Below are 15,673 nucleotides of genomic sequence, written 5' to 3' on the forward strand. Positions count from 1 at the left end.
GCAGTTTGTCACAGATTGGTGAACCTCTATCTTTACATGTGATAAGCTCTGCCTCTCTGAAATGCTCCTTTTTCTACCCAGTCATGTTACTGACCTGTTGCTAATTAAGCTAATTAGTTGCCAAATGCTCCTCTATTTGTTTTGGATTTCTGGCAGTTACATTTCCAGCCTTTTGGGTCCTTTGGCCCAATCAATTAGAGGAGAGCAGATGAGCAAGTGCAAATGTTAGATCCCAACCTTTGGAAGCAGGCAGCAGTTTATGTTCAGGTTCAGCTTCAGGTTAAAGGAAATCTGTGGGAAACCAGGCCTCAATTCCTTCAGAATCATCTCCTCAGAATCTAACTCTGACTATAATGACAGCAACGTAAGTGAGAGACAGGCAACTTGCTGATTTCTCTGTACCTGGTTTCTAGTCCGGTTTTCACATCATGTGCAGGACAAAATGTGCGGACTGTCTGGATTAAAGTAGAGCTCATCATGCTGAACGATGGAGCTCAGTCAGACTGAAACGGACACAAAATCGACGGACAGTTTTCTCCAGGTATTCCCTAAATTTATTATAACATTAGAATATGTGAGCCATGTGCAGGGAGGAGGAGAAATGTGGCTACTGATTAGCTACATGTGACCAGGTTACTACAGGGCATTCAAACACTGACCGTGTCAGACAAACTAACCTAAGACTCTCTCTCTGTCATTTATTAATCTTTAATATCAGCAATGGGAGAGGAGGGGCTGTAAAGGCCAGAGATTTGAGGAGATAGAGAGGGATGAGATGGACAGAAATGACAGGAGAGAGAGGGAAGACAGAGGGTAAGGGATGAACGTGACCTTTAAAAAGTGCCGACATGCAGGAGAGAGAGAGAGAGAGAGAGAGAGTGACAGAGAGCGCAGTGGGATCTATATGAGTCTGTCGATCGCCCACCGCTAACAATAGGCAATGTAAAGTGCCTGTCAGCACACACAGAGACCCCTGATCAAAGAGCCATCGATCACACACACACACACACACACACACACACTTGTATCCCTGCTGGATCAGATGCACGCCTCTGTGCATGCAAACGCTATCTCATACCACAACTTAATCACACACACACACACACCCTAGAAAACAATGTGTGGAAGGAGGGCGCCATGCAGACCAGCAGGGCACCAGGAACACACAGCCAGTGGTGGGATGTAACTAAGTACTTTTACTCATGTACTGTACTTACGGTCAGAAATTATTCCGACTCTTTAAAGTTTTGCAGACTTTACTGTGTTGTACAGGTTACATACAAAAACTCATCTATTAAAATCTATGACAAATAATAATAACAATACATATCTGAGACACACTGACAGTTTTTGGTCACTGGTTACTTTTAAAATAATATTTCTACCAACAAAATATTTGATAATATAATAATAATAGTGCTTTGTTTAAATAAATAGTAAATATGTAATATGTGAAGCTGAAATAATGAGTTTGTTTATTGATTAGTTGGCTCAGTCTTTTATTTAATGTTTCCAGATTTCCTGATATGAGGATGAGATGCTTTTAAACTACAAAACTACTGGTTGGACATTACAAATGTTTAATCACTGGCTGCTGTACTGATTATTTTCTACAATCTGGGTTTGGAGCAGCCAGTTCCTGGTGCGGCTGTAGGATCAAATGTGAGACCTGTGTAAAATCGCATCCAGTATTCAACAGAGGAAATCGTTACTTTAGTGTAGATATGGAAGGTACAGCCATCCTCGGGGGGAAAGTCAACACAGCTGGTAACTCTTTAAAATATAGTCCTTGATCCTAGTGTTGATATTTGAACTCAGCCTCCAAACTAATCCCCCCTCCCTTCAGTGATCCTCGTTAAAGCCCCCAAATCTCATGCACGTCCACAGCAATGATAGTACTGCAGCTATTAATGCTGAAGAGTTGATGGGCGTTATCACATAAAAGGTCATTATGAAAGTGAATCAAATGGTAGGATGATAAAACACTAAGGGAGGTAACAGAAGACATCCAAAGCATTAACCACAACCTGACATCACAACAACTGCAAACATTTGCTGGAATTATTGGCCCCCTTTTAGGAGCCAGGACACAAGTTTTTTTTTTCCTCTGGGTCACACACACACATTGGACAGAGAGCTAGAAGAACATGAGGAGAATATCACTGAATTAAAGAAATACAGAAAGGAATTACAATCATAGACATCTTTACCTCCAGCTCAGCGTGTGGTCGTAGTGGACAGGTGTAAGGCATGTAACTGTGTTGTCCCCGTAAGGAAGAAGGAGTCATGTGAAACTACCGTGAATAAAGAAAGATTCAGAAATGTGGGGACCTGTAGGTGGAGTATATTTTCATACATAGACACAAATGTATTCACAGATGCACACACCCTACTCTCCATTCTGTGTGTGTGTTGTGTGTTGTGTTGGTCAGCAGATTTGCAGTGATGCAGCTCTGGAAGAAGAATCACTTATAGATTAGAGTGCAGGTGTGTGTGTGTGTGTGTGAGAGAGAGAGAGAGTGAGAGAGAGCTGCTGGATTTCAGGTTGTAAGCAAAAAGCTAATGTACCTGAATGGTGTGTGTGTATGTGTGTGTGTGTTGTGTATGATCACATGTAAAGTAGCTTACAATTATTATCAATATGTTTTGTCTATGAAATGTCAGAAAACAGAAAAAACATGGCCATTATCAAAGATGAAATGTATAACAATAAATACTGGGCAATAAACGAACCTGATCATCAACAATGTTTCAACATTAGAATGTAAAACATGGACAAAGACACAAAGCAACTACAAAGAGACGCAAGTATAGATGGACACAACACAGACAACCACATTTCTTTGCATCTAAATTTCATAACTTTCATTCATAACTTGACGTTTAGCTCAGTAGGACACAGCTTCCCTCAGTTACATACAGAAAGCAGCTGATTATCTGCTGCTATTCCTGCTCGCTAAGCTAACACATTGACTTCTGGTGACTCCAGCAAAGCTGCTCTGCTATTAGCCTATTAGCCCCCTACTGGCCTGGGGCCCCAAGCATTTGCCTCCCTTGCCTGCTGGCACGGAGACATGAAGCAACTACAGAGAGACACAATTAACTTAACTAACTATCATAAATAACAAATGTAAATCCACTAATTTCAGTAATTCGTAATTCACCTGTGCTACACCGTTATTCATATAAACTTCATATATAATATACTGCTTATTGACATGACAGAATACAAAGTTGCTCTGAATTCACAGAAACAGAACAAAACCTGTCAAAGAGAGGAACATACAGTAAGAAAATGTTTGTTTAATATTTCAGCAAAATACTGAAGGGAAACTGGGTTTGGCCCAGAGCAACTCAGGTCAGCATGGAAATATCATAGCAACAGCTTTTAATAAGCCACAGTACATCAGTCTAAGTTATTATGCGCTTAAAAGCATTTCCAGGCCGAATGGAGCTGATTTTGAAGGTATGCTTGTTTCTGAATATTCTTGCCAAGTACTAAAGGAAAAGAATAATTCATCTTCAAATATGAATTTACAATGAGGAGAAAATAGTCCAGGTGTTGCATCATACCTGTCCTCAAGGACCCCTGTCCTGCTTGTTTCTCAGCTTAAAACAAGACAGGTTTCAATTTCCTCTTGTATAAGAGAATGTGCGAAATAAAGTTTGGAATTAGTGTGTGTGTGTGTGTGTGTGTGTGTGTGTGTAAGAGACATTTCTCATGCAGGTGTTTGTGTGAGATCTTGTTTAAGAGAATGAATAGACTCACCCCACACAGACAGGGACCTGACTGAGGCCTATAGCTTACCAGAAGATGAGAAGTGGTCGGAGGGGGGGTGGGGGTGGTGGGTTGTGTATTGAACACACAAACATACACAGCGGGTGACCTTGGCATTGTGCAGCCATTACACAATTCACTGGCAGGCCAATCGAATCTCTCTGTGTCGATCAATATCCTATTAAAGCAGCACACAAAGAGAGAGAGAGGCCGTGTGGGAGAGAGACTACATGTTAGTGTAGCAGGCCTCTATTAAATGTAATTGGTCAGTTCAGTATATTTCTGAAGACTGGATTCTGACTTCTCCTCCTCAATTATCCCTAGTTCTACTCTCTCACTCTCTCCCCTCCTCCTATCCATCATTAAACTCTCTCACTCACTCTCTCACTCTCTGTCATTCATGCTCTCGTCCTCGTTTTTTTATTTTTTTTTATTTTCAACTGATATGCTCTCACAGCTTCCCTTTACTTTTGCTCCTTCTACATCCAGCTCTGTCCCCCATCTCTCACATTTCAGCTGTTGTCACATTTCACTGTCCTGCTTCTCTCTGTGTGCATCAGTCGAAAACAGGAAAAGTAACAAATAGTTAACAATAGTAACTAATTGCATGAACGCTCTTATTCATATCCACCTAAATGTGGATTAAATTTGCAACATGTCACGAACAGTACGCCAGCATTAGCATGACATTAGAAATCGATGCTGGGCTCCACCCAGACTCTGCTCTGCTGTGCTCTGCACTGCCCTCCAGGTATTACTCATTATGAAATGCGAATAAATATGAAACTGCAAAACTCACTGATCAAGCAGAAATGGTTAAAGTTCTCGGAGCCTCTGCAGTGTTGCCAGAGCCGTTCTGTGTGTCTCAGGAGGGCGTTGACAGCTCCTCTTAACGTTAAGATAAGTTTTGGAGAGTGTATCTACCAAATAAAGTTACAAACTGCAGCTTTAATTATCCCTGTGAGTCAGTTGCACTGGTTTGCTCTCTCGCCGAGCCCTGCGCGCTCACTCTTTCTCGCTCTCTTGACATCTCAGCTGTGTGCACACTCAGCTCTGCCTGCGCACTCACTTAACTTGGCTCCACTTGGCTTTCTAATATTTTGTCCAGCCCTTTATATAATTGAGGCTAAATGACAGAAACGGCTCCGTGTGCGCCTTCAAAACAGACACTTAAATTAACTCCTCTCTGAAGCAGAAACTGAACAGTCTCACCGTTATGAGGGAGGATTTACCGCAGCACTGTTGGATTGTACTTACTTCGATCTGGCTTGATGAACCTAATAAACTGACAACTGAGTGTATACATACTGTGGAGAATAAACATGCATCAGTGGTAGGTTTTAATTTGCACAGACTGAACTGAAGCTGCAAGTCTCTCTCTGTCTGAACCACTTTGATGTTTACAGACACTTTTAAGAAGCTCAATCTGCTCACACACACACTCGCACACACACAGATGCATGACTGGAGTGCCAGGGGCGCACCTTGGCACCGGCACAAATTTCTTTATACACAACATGCACACCTAACACAGATTTAGTGTGTACATGCAAACACACACTTTTCCTCGTGAGTGTCAGGAGAGCGGATATTAGACTTAAGGATCTGGGGATCAAGTTGATATGATGGCACAACATTCTGCATACACATGACCACACAGCAACACACACACACCCACACACACCCACATAAGAAGGCAGATGACCCACTTGGCAACTTCTAGTACCTTCGTCTGGAGCCATTCCCACCCAACACACACACACACACACACTCACTCAGCGATGCAGGATGAAAAGATGAATAAAGCTGGTGTGGTTCATCCATCCCTCCTGCCCTCTGTCGCTTCTGGCAACACACACATACACACACACCTGGTTGTGTGCCAACACCATATGGGCACCACAGCACAAGTGGCACATAGATGTGTTTCAGTTTTAATATAAATCACAATGATAGTAATAATAATAAAAATAAATGTTTACAGCAAATCATTGGTTGGAGAGCTACAGTGATCTAAGTGGGGATAAAATGTAAAAACTGTAAATGAAATGACCTAAAATCCTCATGAATACAAAGATGAAAGGTAAAGCTAGAAAGAAACAGCCACGTTACAGCACAGGGTCAAAAATCAGCTTCACAGGTCAAATACAAAGAAAAGAGTAAAAGGAAAGAGTAGATTTGCAATAACTTTATGAACTAAAAGTAAAACATCAGCAGGTGTTTTACAGGCTACAGTGTTGATGACAAAAATCTGTGATTATTTATCCTCTGTTGGGGTCTAGTGGAGCTAAGATACCTTTCTGCAGCGGATACATTTTATTAGCTTCATTTCATTTCCTGAAAGTCACTCAATGTCCGGAAGTCTTTTTTTTTTTTTTTTTTTTTAACCTTTTTTAACTTCTTGTCAATGTTAACCTGGTCAAGACGGCAGCATTACAGTTACTCACAAGAAAAACAGTTCTATGAAGTTTATCAACGCATCAGTTGATAGAAGTAAAAGAAGCTAAAGTACGAAAAGTAAAACCTACAGCATCAGCAGTTACAGTATAGTAATTGTACATGGAAGAGTTAGGTTAGTAGTACTGTAAATGCTTTATTAGTAGGTTTAGAACATGGAATAGGACAAACTCCTCCTTTTAAAGTCTGACACTCAAATTCGCTACACTTTGTTCACAGTTTGTAGGACATCTTTGGTATTATTTCAAGCTTTTAGCAGCTCCTGTCCTCCGTCTGCCTGTGGATTTACATGTTTTCTGCATTCTAAGCTGATTGACATTATGTTTTCATTTAAGATGCTATGGAAATAGCAATAATGAAGTTCACCAGAAAGTCAAAGTCCTCAATCTGAGGACATTAAAACTTCAAGTGAAATACACTGACATAAAGAACACACACATGCACCATATGTGGGTTCTTCAGTTGGATAGTCATATATTGAATGTACACTAAGAAACTAAGTGGACGTTGGGAAAGGTGTGTGTGTGTGTGTGTGTGTGTAGCTCTGTCAGGCCAGCACTATCTGCAGGGCCGAGAGAGAGAGTGATAGATACTGTAGACAGATAAATGGAGCGAGCGCACGGTGCTGAGCTCAGCAGAAAAACTACCCACCAGGTCCTGTCAGTCCTCCTCCTCCTTTCATCCCATCTCACCATCATGCTCTCTGTCAATAAAGCGATGAAGAGTAGGGATGGTGGGGGCTGGAGGCGAGGGGCTAGACGGATGTCCGGGTTTGAAGCTGATTGCTGCCTTTGTTCAGCAGGATTTTCAAATTGAAGCATTTGACAACAAAGAGCCCTCACTCCCTCTCTCTGTCTCTCTTCTTTGTGGAAAAGCTGCTCTCCCCAAGGAGGAGCAGAGGATGAGAGAGAGTAAATGGCAGAAGATGGACAGATCAGAGAAGAAGAGGAGTGTTTTTGTTTATAGAGGCACTAACTACTCCCATATACAATATTACATAATACTGTATGTACTAATACCATTAGAAGCCCTGTGCTAAGTTACTGTGAGTACAGAAATCAAACATGCTCATAATTATGAAATCCTGATGCCAGTTTTGGTGAAGTATTCAGATCATTTACTACTGTGAAATTAACATCATTACAGTGTAAAAATACAGTACAAAGTATAAAGTACAAAAGTACTTGCTCCAAAAATAAAGAAAGTACCAAAAGTAAGGGAACCCTTTCTGTAGGGTATCTGTCACATCATTGGATATGATGTTACTGGATTATAATCATTGATGTATTAATGCGTGTATCACTTTAACGTTGCAGCTGGTAACGTACGACTGGGCAGCTGCTACATTTCCAAGGAAAGTCTGTTAATTTGAAAAGTGATAAATGAAGTATATTCACCTCTGAAATGTGTGGATGTGTGAAACAGTAGAAAATAGAAATACTCAAGTAAATTTGAAAAATTCTACTTCAGTACGTGATGGAGGTGGTTTTCTTACTGACGCGTCTTTGAGGTGTGAGGAACACAGATTGTTTCTGACCTGGTGTCCGGACAGAGACGAGATGATGATCAGGGTGTTTGTGTTTTCTGAAGCCGATAGAGAAGAAAGACACATCCAGCAAAGTGTGTCTTCTGTTACCTATTATACCATTTTGTCCACGTCCCCACAAACTGAAACGTGTTGCTTCTGTCAGATGTGACAGTATGAAACGCCAGCAGGATCACAGACCTGCTGAAACCATGAGTTATTAGACACCTCGTAACATGGTCATCTGCTTTGGAGGCTCACTGGGAGGACGGACACACTGTATAGCATACAGCATACAAACTCATGCTTTCTGTCTCTTTGTCTGTGTGTCTCTATCAGCGCCCATCGCAGCCGGCACCGGTCCAAACTTCTCATTGGCTGATCTGGACAGCTCCTCCTACTACAGCATGAGTCCAGGAGCCATGAGGAGACCCCTGCCCAGCACCTCCTCCTCCAGGTATTCTTTTACTGACTCACAAACCTCCAAACCACCGTCTCATCTCTTAAAAATGCTGCTGCGAGATGTGGATGGTGCATTTACATTTTTCATTCCGTGCATCTCATCTATACAGAAAAAACTGCATGTGGTTTTGTATACTGCTCCTCTCTGCGTTGCATTTTCCATTACACTAATCAGACTGGGCCCAGTCCAGACTGTGGTTGCACCGGCTAATGAAATATAGCGGATCAATACTCTCTCCCACACAGATCATTCAGGGATCAGGGTTCATTTCATTTTTATGAAATTTTATTTAACTCAAGAACATAATTACATGGTGTCGGGTACAAACAACAAAACAGAACAGCAGCATAGAACAGGCGTAAAAGAAAAAGGGACCTAGTTTTGGCCAATCTGCACTGGGTCAAACTGTCAATCAGCACCTAAATTCTTATTAATGCAGCGGTAATGTCCACGTTTCACGGAGGAGCTGAACTGAGAGACTGAAGCCTCGTGTAAAAATGACTGAGTCAGGGTTTCATGTAGCAGCCATGAGTGGTGTCTCACTTTCAGACACTCCTGCACTGACTTTAGCCTCCAGTCATGGTGGTTTCTGCTTAATTCACACTGTCCTGTGTTGCAGAGCTGTGTGTCCTCAGCAGTACTTCTTCACAAAGCTATGCTACAGCAACACACTCCATCACACAACACACACACACACACACACATGCTTGCAGGGTTTGCCCTGACCTCTTCTGTTCAATCGATGCGGTCGCAAGAGTCGTCTATCTGTCTGCTGAGATACCTGCCCCGCAGCATGCGCACACACACACACACACACACATCCACAACACATTTGTTGTAAGGACCACACAAAAAGTCCTCACAGCGATGGTATTAAACTAACACACACATACACACGCACACACAAACAGAACCACAGAGAACAGTTGTTGTGTGTTTCTGTGTGTCCTTTGTCTTTTTACTATCCTTCTCTCTGACTCCACACACCTCCCCAAAGACTTCCCACACACACACACACACACACACATACACGCACGCACACACACATTAAATGCTGCAGGGCAGGCAGCACATCCATATGGAAATCGTTAAATCTGTCCTAATGTCAAAGACTCTTCATTCAGACATCTCACTGTACATGCAGGTCTCACTCACTCACACACACACAGACACACACACAAACACAAACACAAACACACTCCGACCTGCTGCAGCAGCTTTTGTTGTAACCCTTAGAACAATTACAAGTCTGAACCAGACCAGACCTTAGAGTTCTGCTGCTGCTGATTAAGGATTTGTTGTGTTGTTATGACAGTTCTGAAACTGGTAGCAGAGATCTGAGAGCACATGTGAGTCAAGTTAGTGTTTTCCCCTTCAGATTCCAGCCGCACGCAGCACGGTGGTAGGTGGGTTTACACTGCTCCACATAACCACAATTACATGCAAAACAACACAAAAAGATGCAAAATCACCCAAAATGCTAAACAGTGACCTGACACTATCCAAAAGAAGCACAAAATAACAGAAACGCACGAAACAACCACGAACAAATGTAAAATGATCGTTCACAAGCCTATTTTCTACGTACATGCCCAACTGACAAAATGTTATAGACAAGAAGCCTGGAAGTAGACTGTGTTGTAATGTTCGGAGTGAAATGCTGAGCCTGAAGCAGTGATGACACCCAGGTTTCTGACACAGTTCACAAACAGTGCTTCCGACTTTACCCAAAGTGCCTCTGTCCACCATGCGGGAGCTTTAACGATGCTGTGCTGATAGAAAACTTCAGTTTGCATTTTCTCCCACACACGTTTCTTCGGGCAGAGGTTTACATTGTCAGTTCAACAGTGGCTCAGTTTCTAATCAGCGTGAAGAGATACGACAGAACTTTAAGTTTACGATCCTTGATGGATGTCAGATCTTCTCAGAGACCTGTTTAATGTTAATCTCATTGGTTAGAGCACATCCACTCTTGCTTTGACCTCTAGTTGAGCAAACACATCTTGTTGTGTGGTTGCATGTTAATAACCCGTAATATTCCACCTCCGATTTTACATGACACTCCGAGAAAGCCTACAACAACAGCACGGTGAGGGTAAGTGAAGCATGCAGCAGGTCACATTGAGGCCAAACTGTATTACAATGCTGTTTACCATCATTATTAATGATGGAGACCACACGCAGCTTCTGCTGCTCGCTGGGTTTAAACACCCAGCCTGCTGTAAGCAGGTCTGACACCAGCTGGATTTTGTGAAGACGAAGCTCAGATGGAGGTCAGACACATCCATACAATGTATTGATTAAAGGTGGGATGTCAACCATCCTCTCCACCAGGTGCTATTGACTAGATTTCCCTGAGCATCTGTGCTTGAAGCAAGAAGTTATGCAAAATATGTCTCGGACTTCACTGAGACTTTGTGCTTATAAAATCAAATTTTCCCCAAAACTCTGCCTGCAGCTCGATGTTGAATAGTGTTGAACTATTGGACTAAATTAACTTTTCAGTCCACAGAAAGTTCCTGCTGCAGTAAGAACACTTTTCCATGATTCATGATTTTTTTATTTTATGTATTTATTTCCTTTATGTGTCAGACAGAGGCGGAGGGTGTCACATGCAGTTAGGAGGAGACGGATCAAACCGTGGACAGTTATGTGGCCTGACTCAACAGCATACTACGAGTGCAGCCCAGCCACACACACACTCACAAACCTCTGTGGACATGTGGACATAGTGTGCGCATCCTAAACAATATAAACAGATGTCCCTCCATGTCCCCGACGACATGTGATGGACTGTCACTGTTTGATCGAACACCCTCACCGTGGCAGTGTGCCGCAATTTTAGGACCACCGGTGAAAACTTCATGTCAGGTTTATATACTTAGGGTGGAAAGAAATTCATGGTTCTGGCTTTGTGACCACTCTTGCAGATTCAGACTGCAGAGCCAAGGGACATACTGTAATGTGTCCACCTGCACTGTTCTTAATTCTTTTTAATCATTAATCATGCAGCTGCACTTCATGGCATAATGTTTTGATATTTTATAACTTTACACTATCGAAAAATGAAGAGGCAGATTTAGGTTGGTTTATTTCTTGGACATGTTATATGATTTGTGGGCCTCAGGGAGCTACTGTCATAAAGCAGGTGATGTGTCTGTCAACATCCACTAACCACAGGAATCTGTTCTTCTTATTACCCGACAATAAGGACAAGCAAAGCTAACAGTGCTGCTCTCCTCCTCCTCCTCCTCCTCCTCCTCATCCTCTCTCTCTCTCTCTCTTCTGCGTTCAGCTCTGCCAAGAGGATAAAGTGCATGGAGGAGGACGTGGACAGTCCAGGAGAGGAGTCCTACTACCCCAGTCAGGGTCGGTCTCCGGGCAGCGGCAGCCAGCCCAGCAGCTGGCACGACGTGGAACCAGGTACCTGTGACACCTTCTCCAGAAAACCCCCAACCTCCTTTGATAACCCCACCTTCCCTACCACCAACACCAAGCCGAATAACCCCCCTACCCACCCTGCTCCCTCCTCCTCCTCCTCCACCTCCACCATACACACACTTCATACACATCACAACTTTAACCTGCGGCTCCATCGCAGCTTGGGAAACGTAACAATGCCTTCATGCAACAGTGTGTGGTGACGCTTACAGCGGGGGGGGCCGACTGTGAGACTGAGAGTGTGTGTGAGTAGAAATGTGTGTTGGACAGTTGGTAGTAATACTTACTATAAATAGTAACCACTACTTCTTTGACTGGCCAAAGTTTTCAGTAACACTTTATGTTATTTAATTGATCATTTCTACAACACTGTTTCTAACTGACATGTGCAAAGTGTCATTTACTACATGTATTTATGACCAGCTCATTATATTTGAGGGTTTTTTCTTTATTAGTAGTCAAAAGAAAAACCAGTTGATAATCAGACGTCAGGATCCATCAGAGATCCGCCCTGACTCCTGTGGGGACATTTTGTAGGGAACATAATCACTGGATGGATTACTTCCTGCTGCAGCCAGTTCTTTGAATGGACAAATGAAACACTACGTTCACTAACAGACTCCCGAGGTCGGTGCGAGCAAACGCACTTTGGCTAAGATGAGAGAAGCATGATGCTTCAGTTAAAAGGTCCATAGTCACTGTTGAATGTTTCTGTATTAAACCAGAGCCCAACTTTTCTCCAACCTTAACCACGATTTCAGCATCTGTGAGAGTCATCATGTGTTTTTGAGCACAGTTTGACAACTCACCATAAAAAGCTGAAGAAAGGAAGCTGACCTCTAATAATCAGCCCAGAGAAGTCGGCGGTTGATTTAAAGATCTCGAATTTGTCCGTGAAAAGAGAAAAAGTTGCATTAAAGTGTAAAAAATACATTTTAAGTCCTTTTAATTGGACGGGACCTTTAAATGCTGCGTCTTCGCACTAAATTTGACAAACCACAACATACACACACATCTGGTCTCGGTGTGTGTGAGCTCTGATGCAGGTGTGCAGAGATTTACTCTGGGTCTCAGCTGACTGGGGTAAGTGCAGCTCACCTGAAGAACTCCCACAACGGGCTAAGGTTACCCCCCCACACACACACACACACACACACACTGACACACTGTAAACCCCCCCTCTCTCTCCTTCTCTCAGACAGTTTATTCATGCTGCTTTTCTTTCTTTCGTTTCTTCTTTTCCTCCGTCTTGCGTTGGAAAGCTGGATATAAGCTGCGTGGCTCTCTAGCTAGCTCGTTCATCTCCCGACAAGGTAAAGATGTGAACACGCCTTTTTGTTTTCTGTGTTTGTGAAACCGTCTCCTTCTCCTCCTCCTCTCCCTTTACCTCCTCCTCCACCTCCTCCCGATCGGTAGATGATGCCTGGTTCGTTTGTTGGTTTGTGGTTTGTCGTGATGTGTCTGGTTTCGTCTGCTGGGTTTGTTTTTCAGTTTCTCCTCTTTCCCTTTCCCCCCGTCTTCCTTCCTTCTGCAGCCAATCTTCTCTTCTTCCTTCTGTCATCTTTTTTCTTTGTTCCTCCTTTCTCCCTTCTTTTGGTTAGTGCTTCCTTTCCTACTTCTCCTAATTCGTCTCTTGATCCTGTCGTCCTCCTTTCTGTTCTCCTCTTTCCTTTTCACTTCCTCCATTTGACTTCTCTCCCCTCTCTTTTACTTCCTTCTCCTCTCCTCTTTCTCTTTCACTCTTTTTTCCTCCACTTCTCTCATCCATTCTTATCATTTCCTGTGTTAACTTGGTTCCTTATCTTATTTTCCACCCTTCTTCTCTCCTTTCCTCTTCCCCTTTCTGTCTGTCCTTTCTTCTTTAATCTCTTCCTCCTCTTTCAATTCCTGCTTACTCCTGCTCTCCTCCCCTTTACTTTTCTTTTCTAATCCCCCTCTTTTTCTGTTAATCTCCGCACCTTCTTTTCCTCTTTCCTTTTATTCCGTCCTTTCTTTTTTCCCTCATTTCCTTCCCTCGCCTCTTGTATCTTTCTGTACTTTCCTTCCCTTGCTTGTTTCCTTTCTTTTTCTTGCCCCCTCAACTTATTTTAATTTTTTCTCTACCGTTTTTTCCCCTCTCGTCTTCCTCTTTGTTTTTCTTTTATTTCCTACTTTCCTTTCCTTTCTTTTTGTTATCTCTCCGTCCTTCGTCTACATCTTCTTTCCCTTTCTCCTTTCCTCTCCTTGCTTCCTGTCAGGGGTTTGGTCTCGAGGCACCTGTAGGTGCAGCACCTCACCTCACCCATCACTTCACCCTGACCCCACTCAGCTGGCAGCATGCTGTTTATTTATTATGACGCCGATGTCTGTGAGAATCAAGAAAAACACTTGCTGGTTGGAACGAAGCATGATCCTTTGTGTGTGTGTGTGTGTGTGTGTGTGTGCGTGTGTGTGTGTGTGTGGATAATTCCTACCTTCATACCCACCTACCCTAGAGGAAGGTGGGTGGGTGGGTTGAAAGGGTTAGGTAGGTAGGGAGGTAAAGTGCTGAGCAGACTCTGCCTCGATTGCACCTGACAAAACCTCTCCCACTGTTCATCACTCTCACACACAAGCAGCCACCTCCTCCTCCTCCTGCTGCACCTCCTCCTCCATCACCAGGTTCATCACTAGTCCTGATGGTTCACGTTGTCCACTTTGTCCCCAGATTACAGCACATCACATATCACATGTCAGATTTCTGCTTCCCTCACTGTAAAATGAGGGCAGGTTTCTGCATGAACTGGTCATAAAATGTGATCTGTTGTTAAATAATCTCTTAATAACAAACAGTGTGTTAAACCTCACTATTTAGTTAAAGACAGTAAGTGAACCCATGAATTGAAGCTCCTTTAAAGCAGCTTTCTATAGCTGGGGATCAGATTTCCTCACTGGGCTGCTTCACACTCTCAGGATGTCCGGAACTGAATTCTTTTAAATTTAAATTATTAAAGAATAATCCGTAACATATTTTTGTGGAAAAATGTTGAAGCATCTTATTTTAGTTTATTTTCAGTTTTAGAATTAGAATTGTTATTTAATATCTTATTTTTTAATTATTAAAAAAGAATTCTAAACAGATTTATTATTTTAGGATCTAAAAGACAGCACTCGAAAATCTAGGTTCTGGCCACAGAAAACCGAAACAGATGGCTGCACACTAAGGTTCCACAGTTTATTATATATTGTGTCATCAGTGTTTCAACCACAACTGACTTACTTTGTAAAAAAAAAATATTTCATCATGTTTTATTTAATTTTATTATTAATGCATTTTTATATATAAATGTGTAAAAAAAATTAAATAAATAATTTATAATGTTAAGCAGTTTAAAATCTGTATGATCAAATTTAGGAAACACACACTGTCATATTTACCCCCCGCTGCTGCCCCAAGCCTCAACCCCCCCCCCTTTGTCGGTGTTGTCAAAACCCCACCTACAGCAAACCCTCCCCCCTCTTACTCCCATTTTACCCCACTGGAGGTGCAGAAAAATGTAAAAACAAACGCTGCCATGACCCGCTCCTCATCCTCATCATCATGGTTCTTGGCAGGGATGCCGTCGCCCGCCGGCGCTCTGAAGAAGTCAGAGAAGTCTGGTTTCTGCGGCGCCGTGCCTCCACCCAGCGGCGCCTCCAACTCCTCCTCTTCTTCTTCCTCCTCTTCCCCCCGAACGGCTTTCACACACCATCACCGGCCTGTCATTACAGGGCCTCGAGGTGAGGTCCTCAACCAGTCAACCCCAAACCACCACCTAAACCTCCACCCTTTCACCTGCCTTACTCCTCCTCCTTCACACACACTCACCCTTCCTTCCCCATTAGTAGCTATGGGTTTTGTCAGGAAGAGGCACAGAAGGAGACACCTGTAGGCTTCAGACAGGGCTGTGTGTGTGTGTGTGTGTGTGTGTGTGTGTGTGTGTGTGTGTGTGTGTGTGTGTGCATATGTGATATAAATACATTCTCCTCACTCCCACCCACTTTCCCCCAC

The 15,673-nt window shown here is 42.9% G+C and overlaps 1 protein-coding gene across 10 annotated transcripts in view; it reads left to right on the plus strand.

The window, feature by feature from the left end:
- The window catches only part of nfia (nuclear factor I/A), a 172,757-nt gene that overhangs the window by 135,217 nt on the left and 21,867 nt on the right, over window positions 1-15,673 (plus strand). For 6 of the 10 annotated variants that reach the window (XM_067512256.1, XM_067512263.1, XM_067512255.1 and 3 more), the window contains exons 5-8: window positions 8,100-8,217; window positions 11,519-11,646; window positions 12,927-12,977; window positions 15,238-15,402. In XM_067512256.1, the coding sequence (XP_067368357.1) occupies window positions 8,100-8,217; window positions 11,519-11,646; window positions 12,927-12,977; window positions 15,238-15,402 (462 nt within the window). The remainder of the gene's footprint in view (window positions 1-8,099; window positions 8,218-11,518; window positions 11,647-12,926; window positions 12,978-15,237; window positions 15,403-15,673) is intronic. The other 4 variants (XM_067512261.1, XM_067512260.1, XM_067512257.1 and 1 more) reach the window with 3 other exon arrangements.

Source organism: Channa argus, chromosome 8 (genome assembly GCF_033026475.1).
Source record: "Channa argus isolate prfri chromosome 8, Channa argus male v1.0, whole genome shotgun sequence".
Classification (NCBI taxonomy): domain Eukaryota; kingdom Metazoa; phylum Chordata; class Actinopteri; order Anabantiformes; family Channidae; genus Channa; species Channa argus.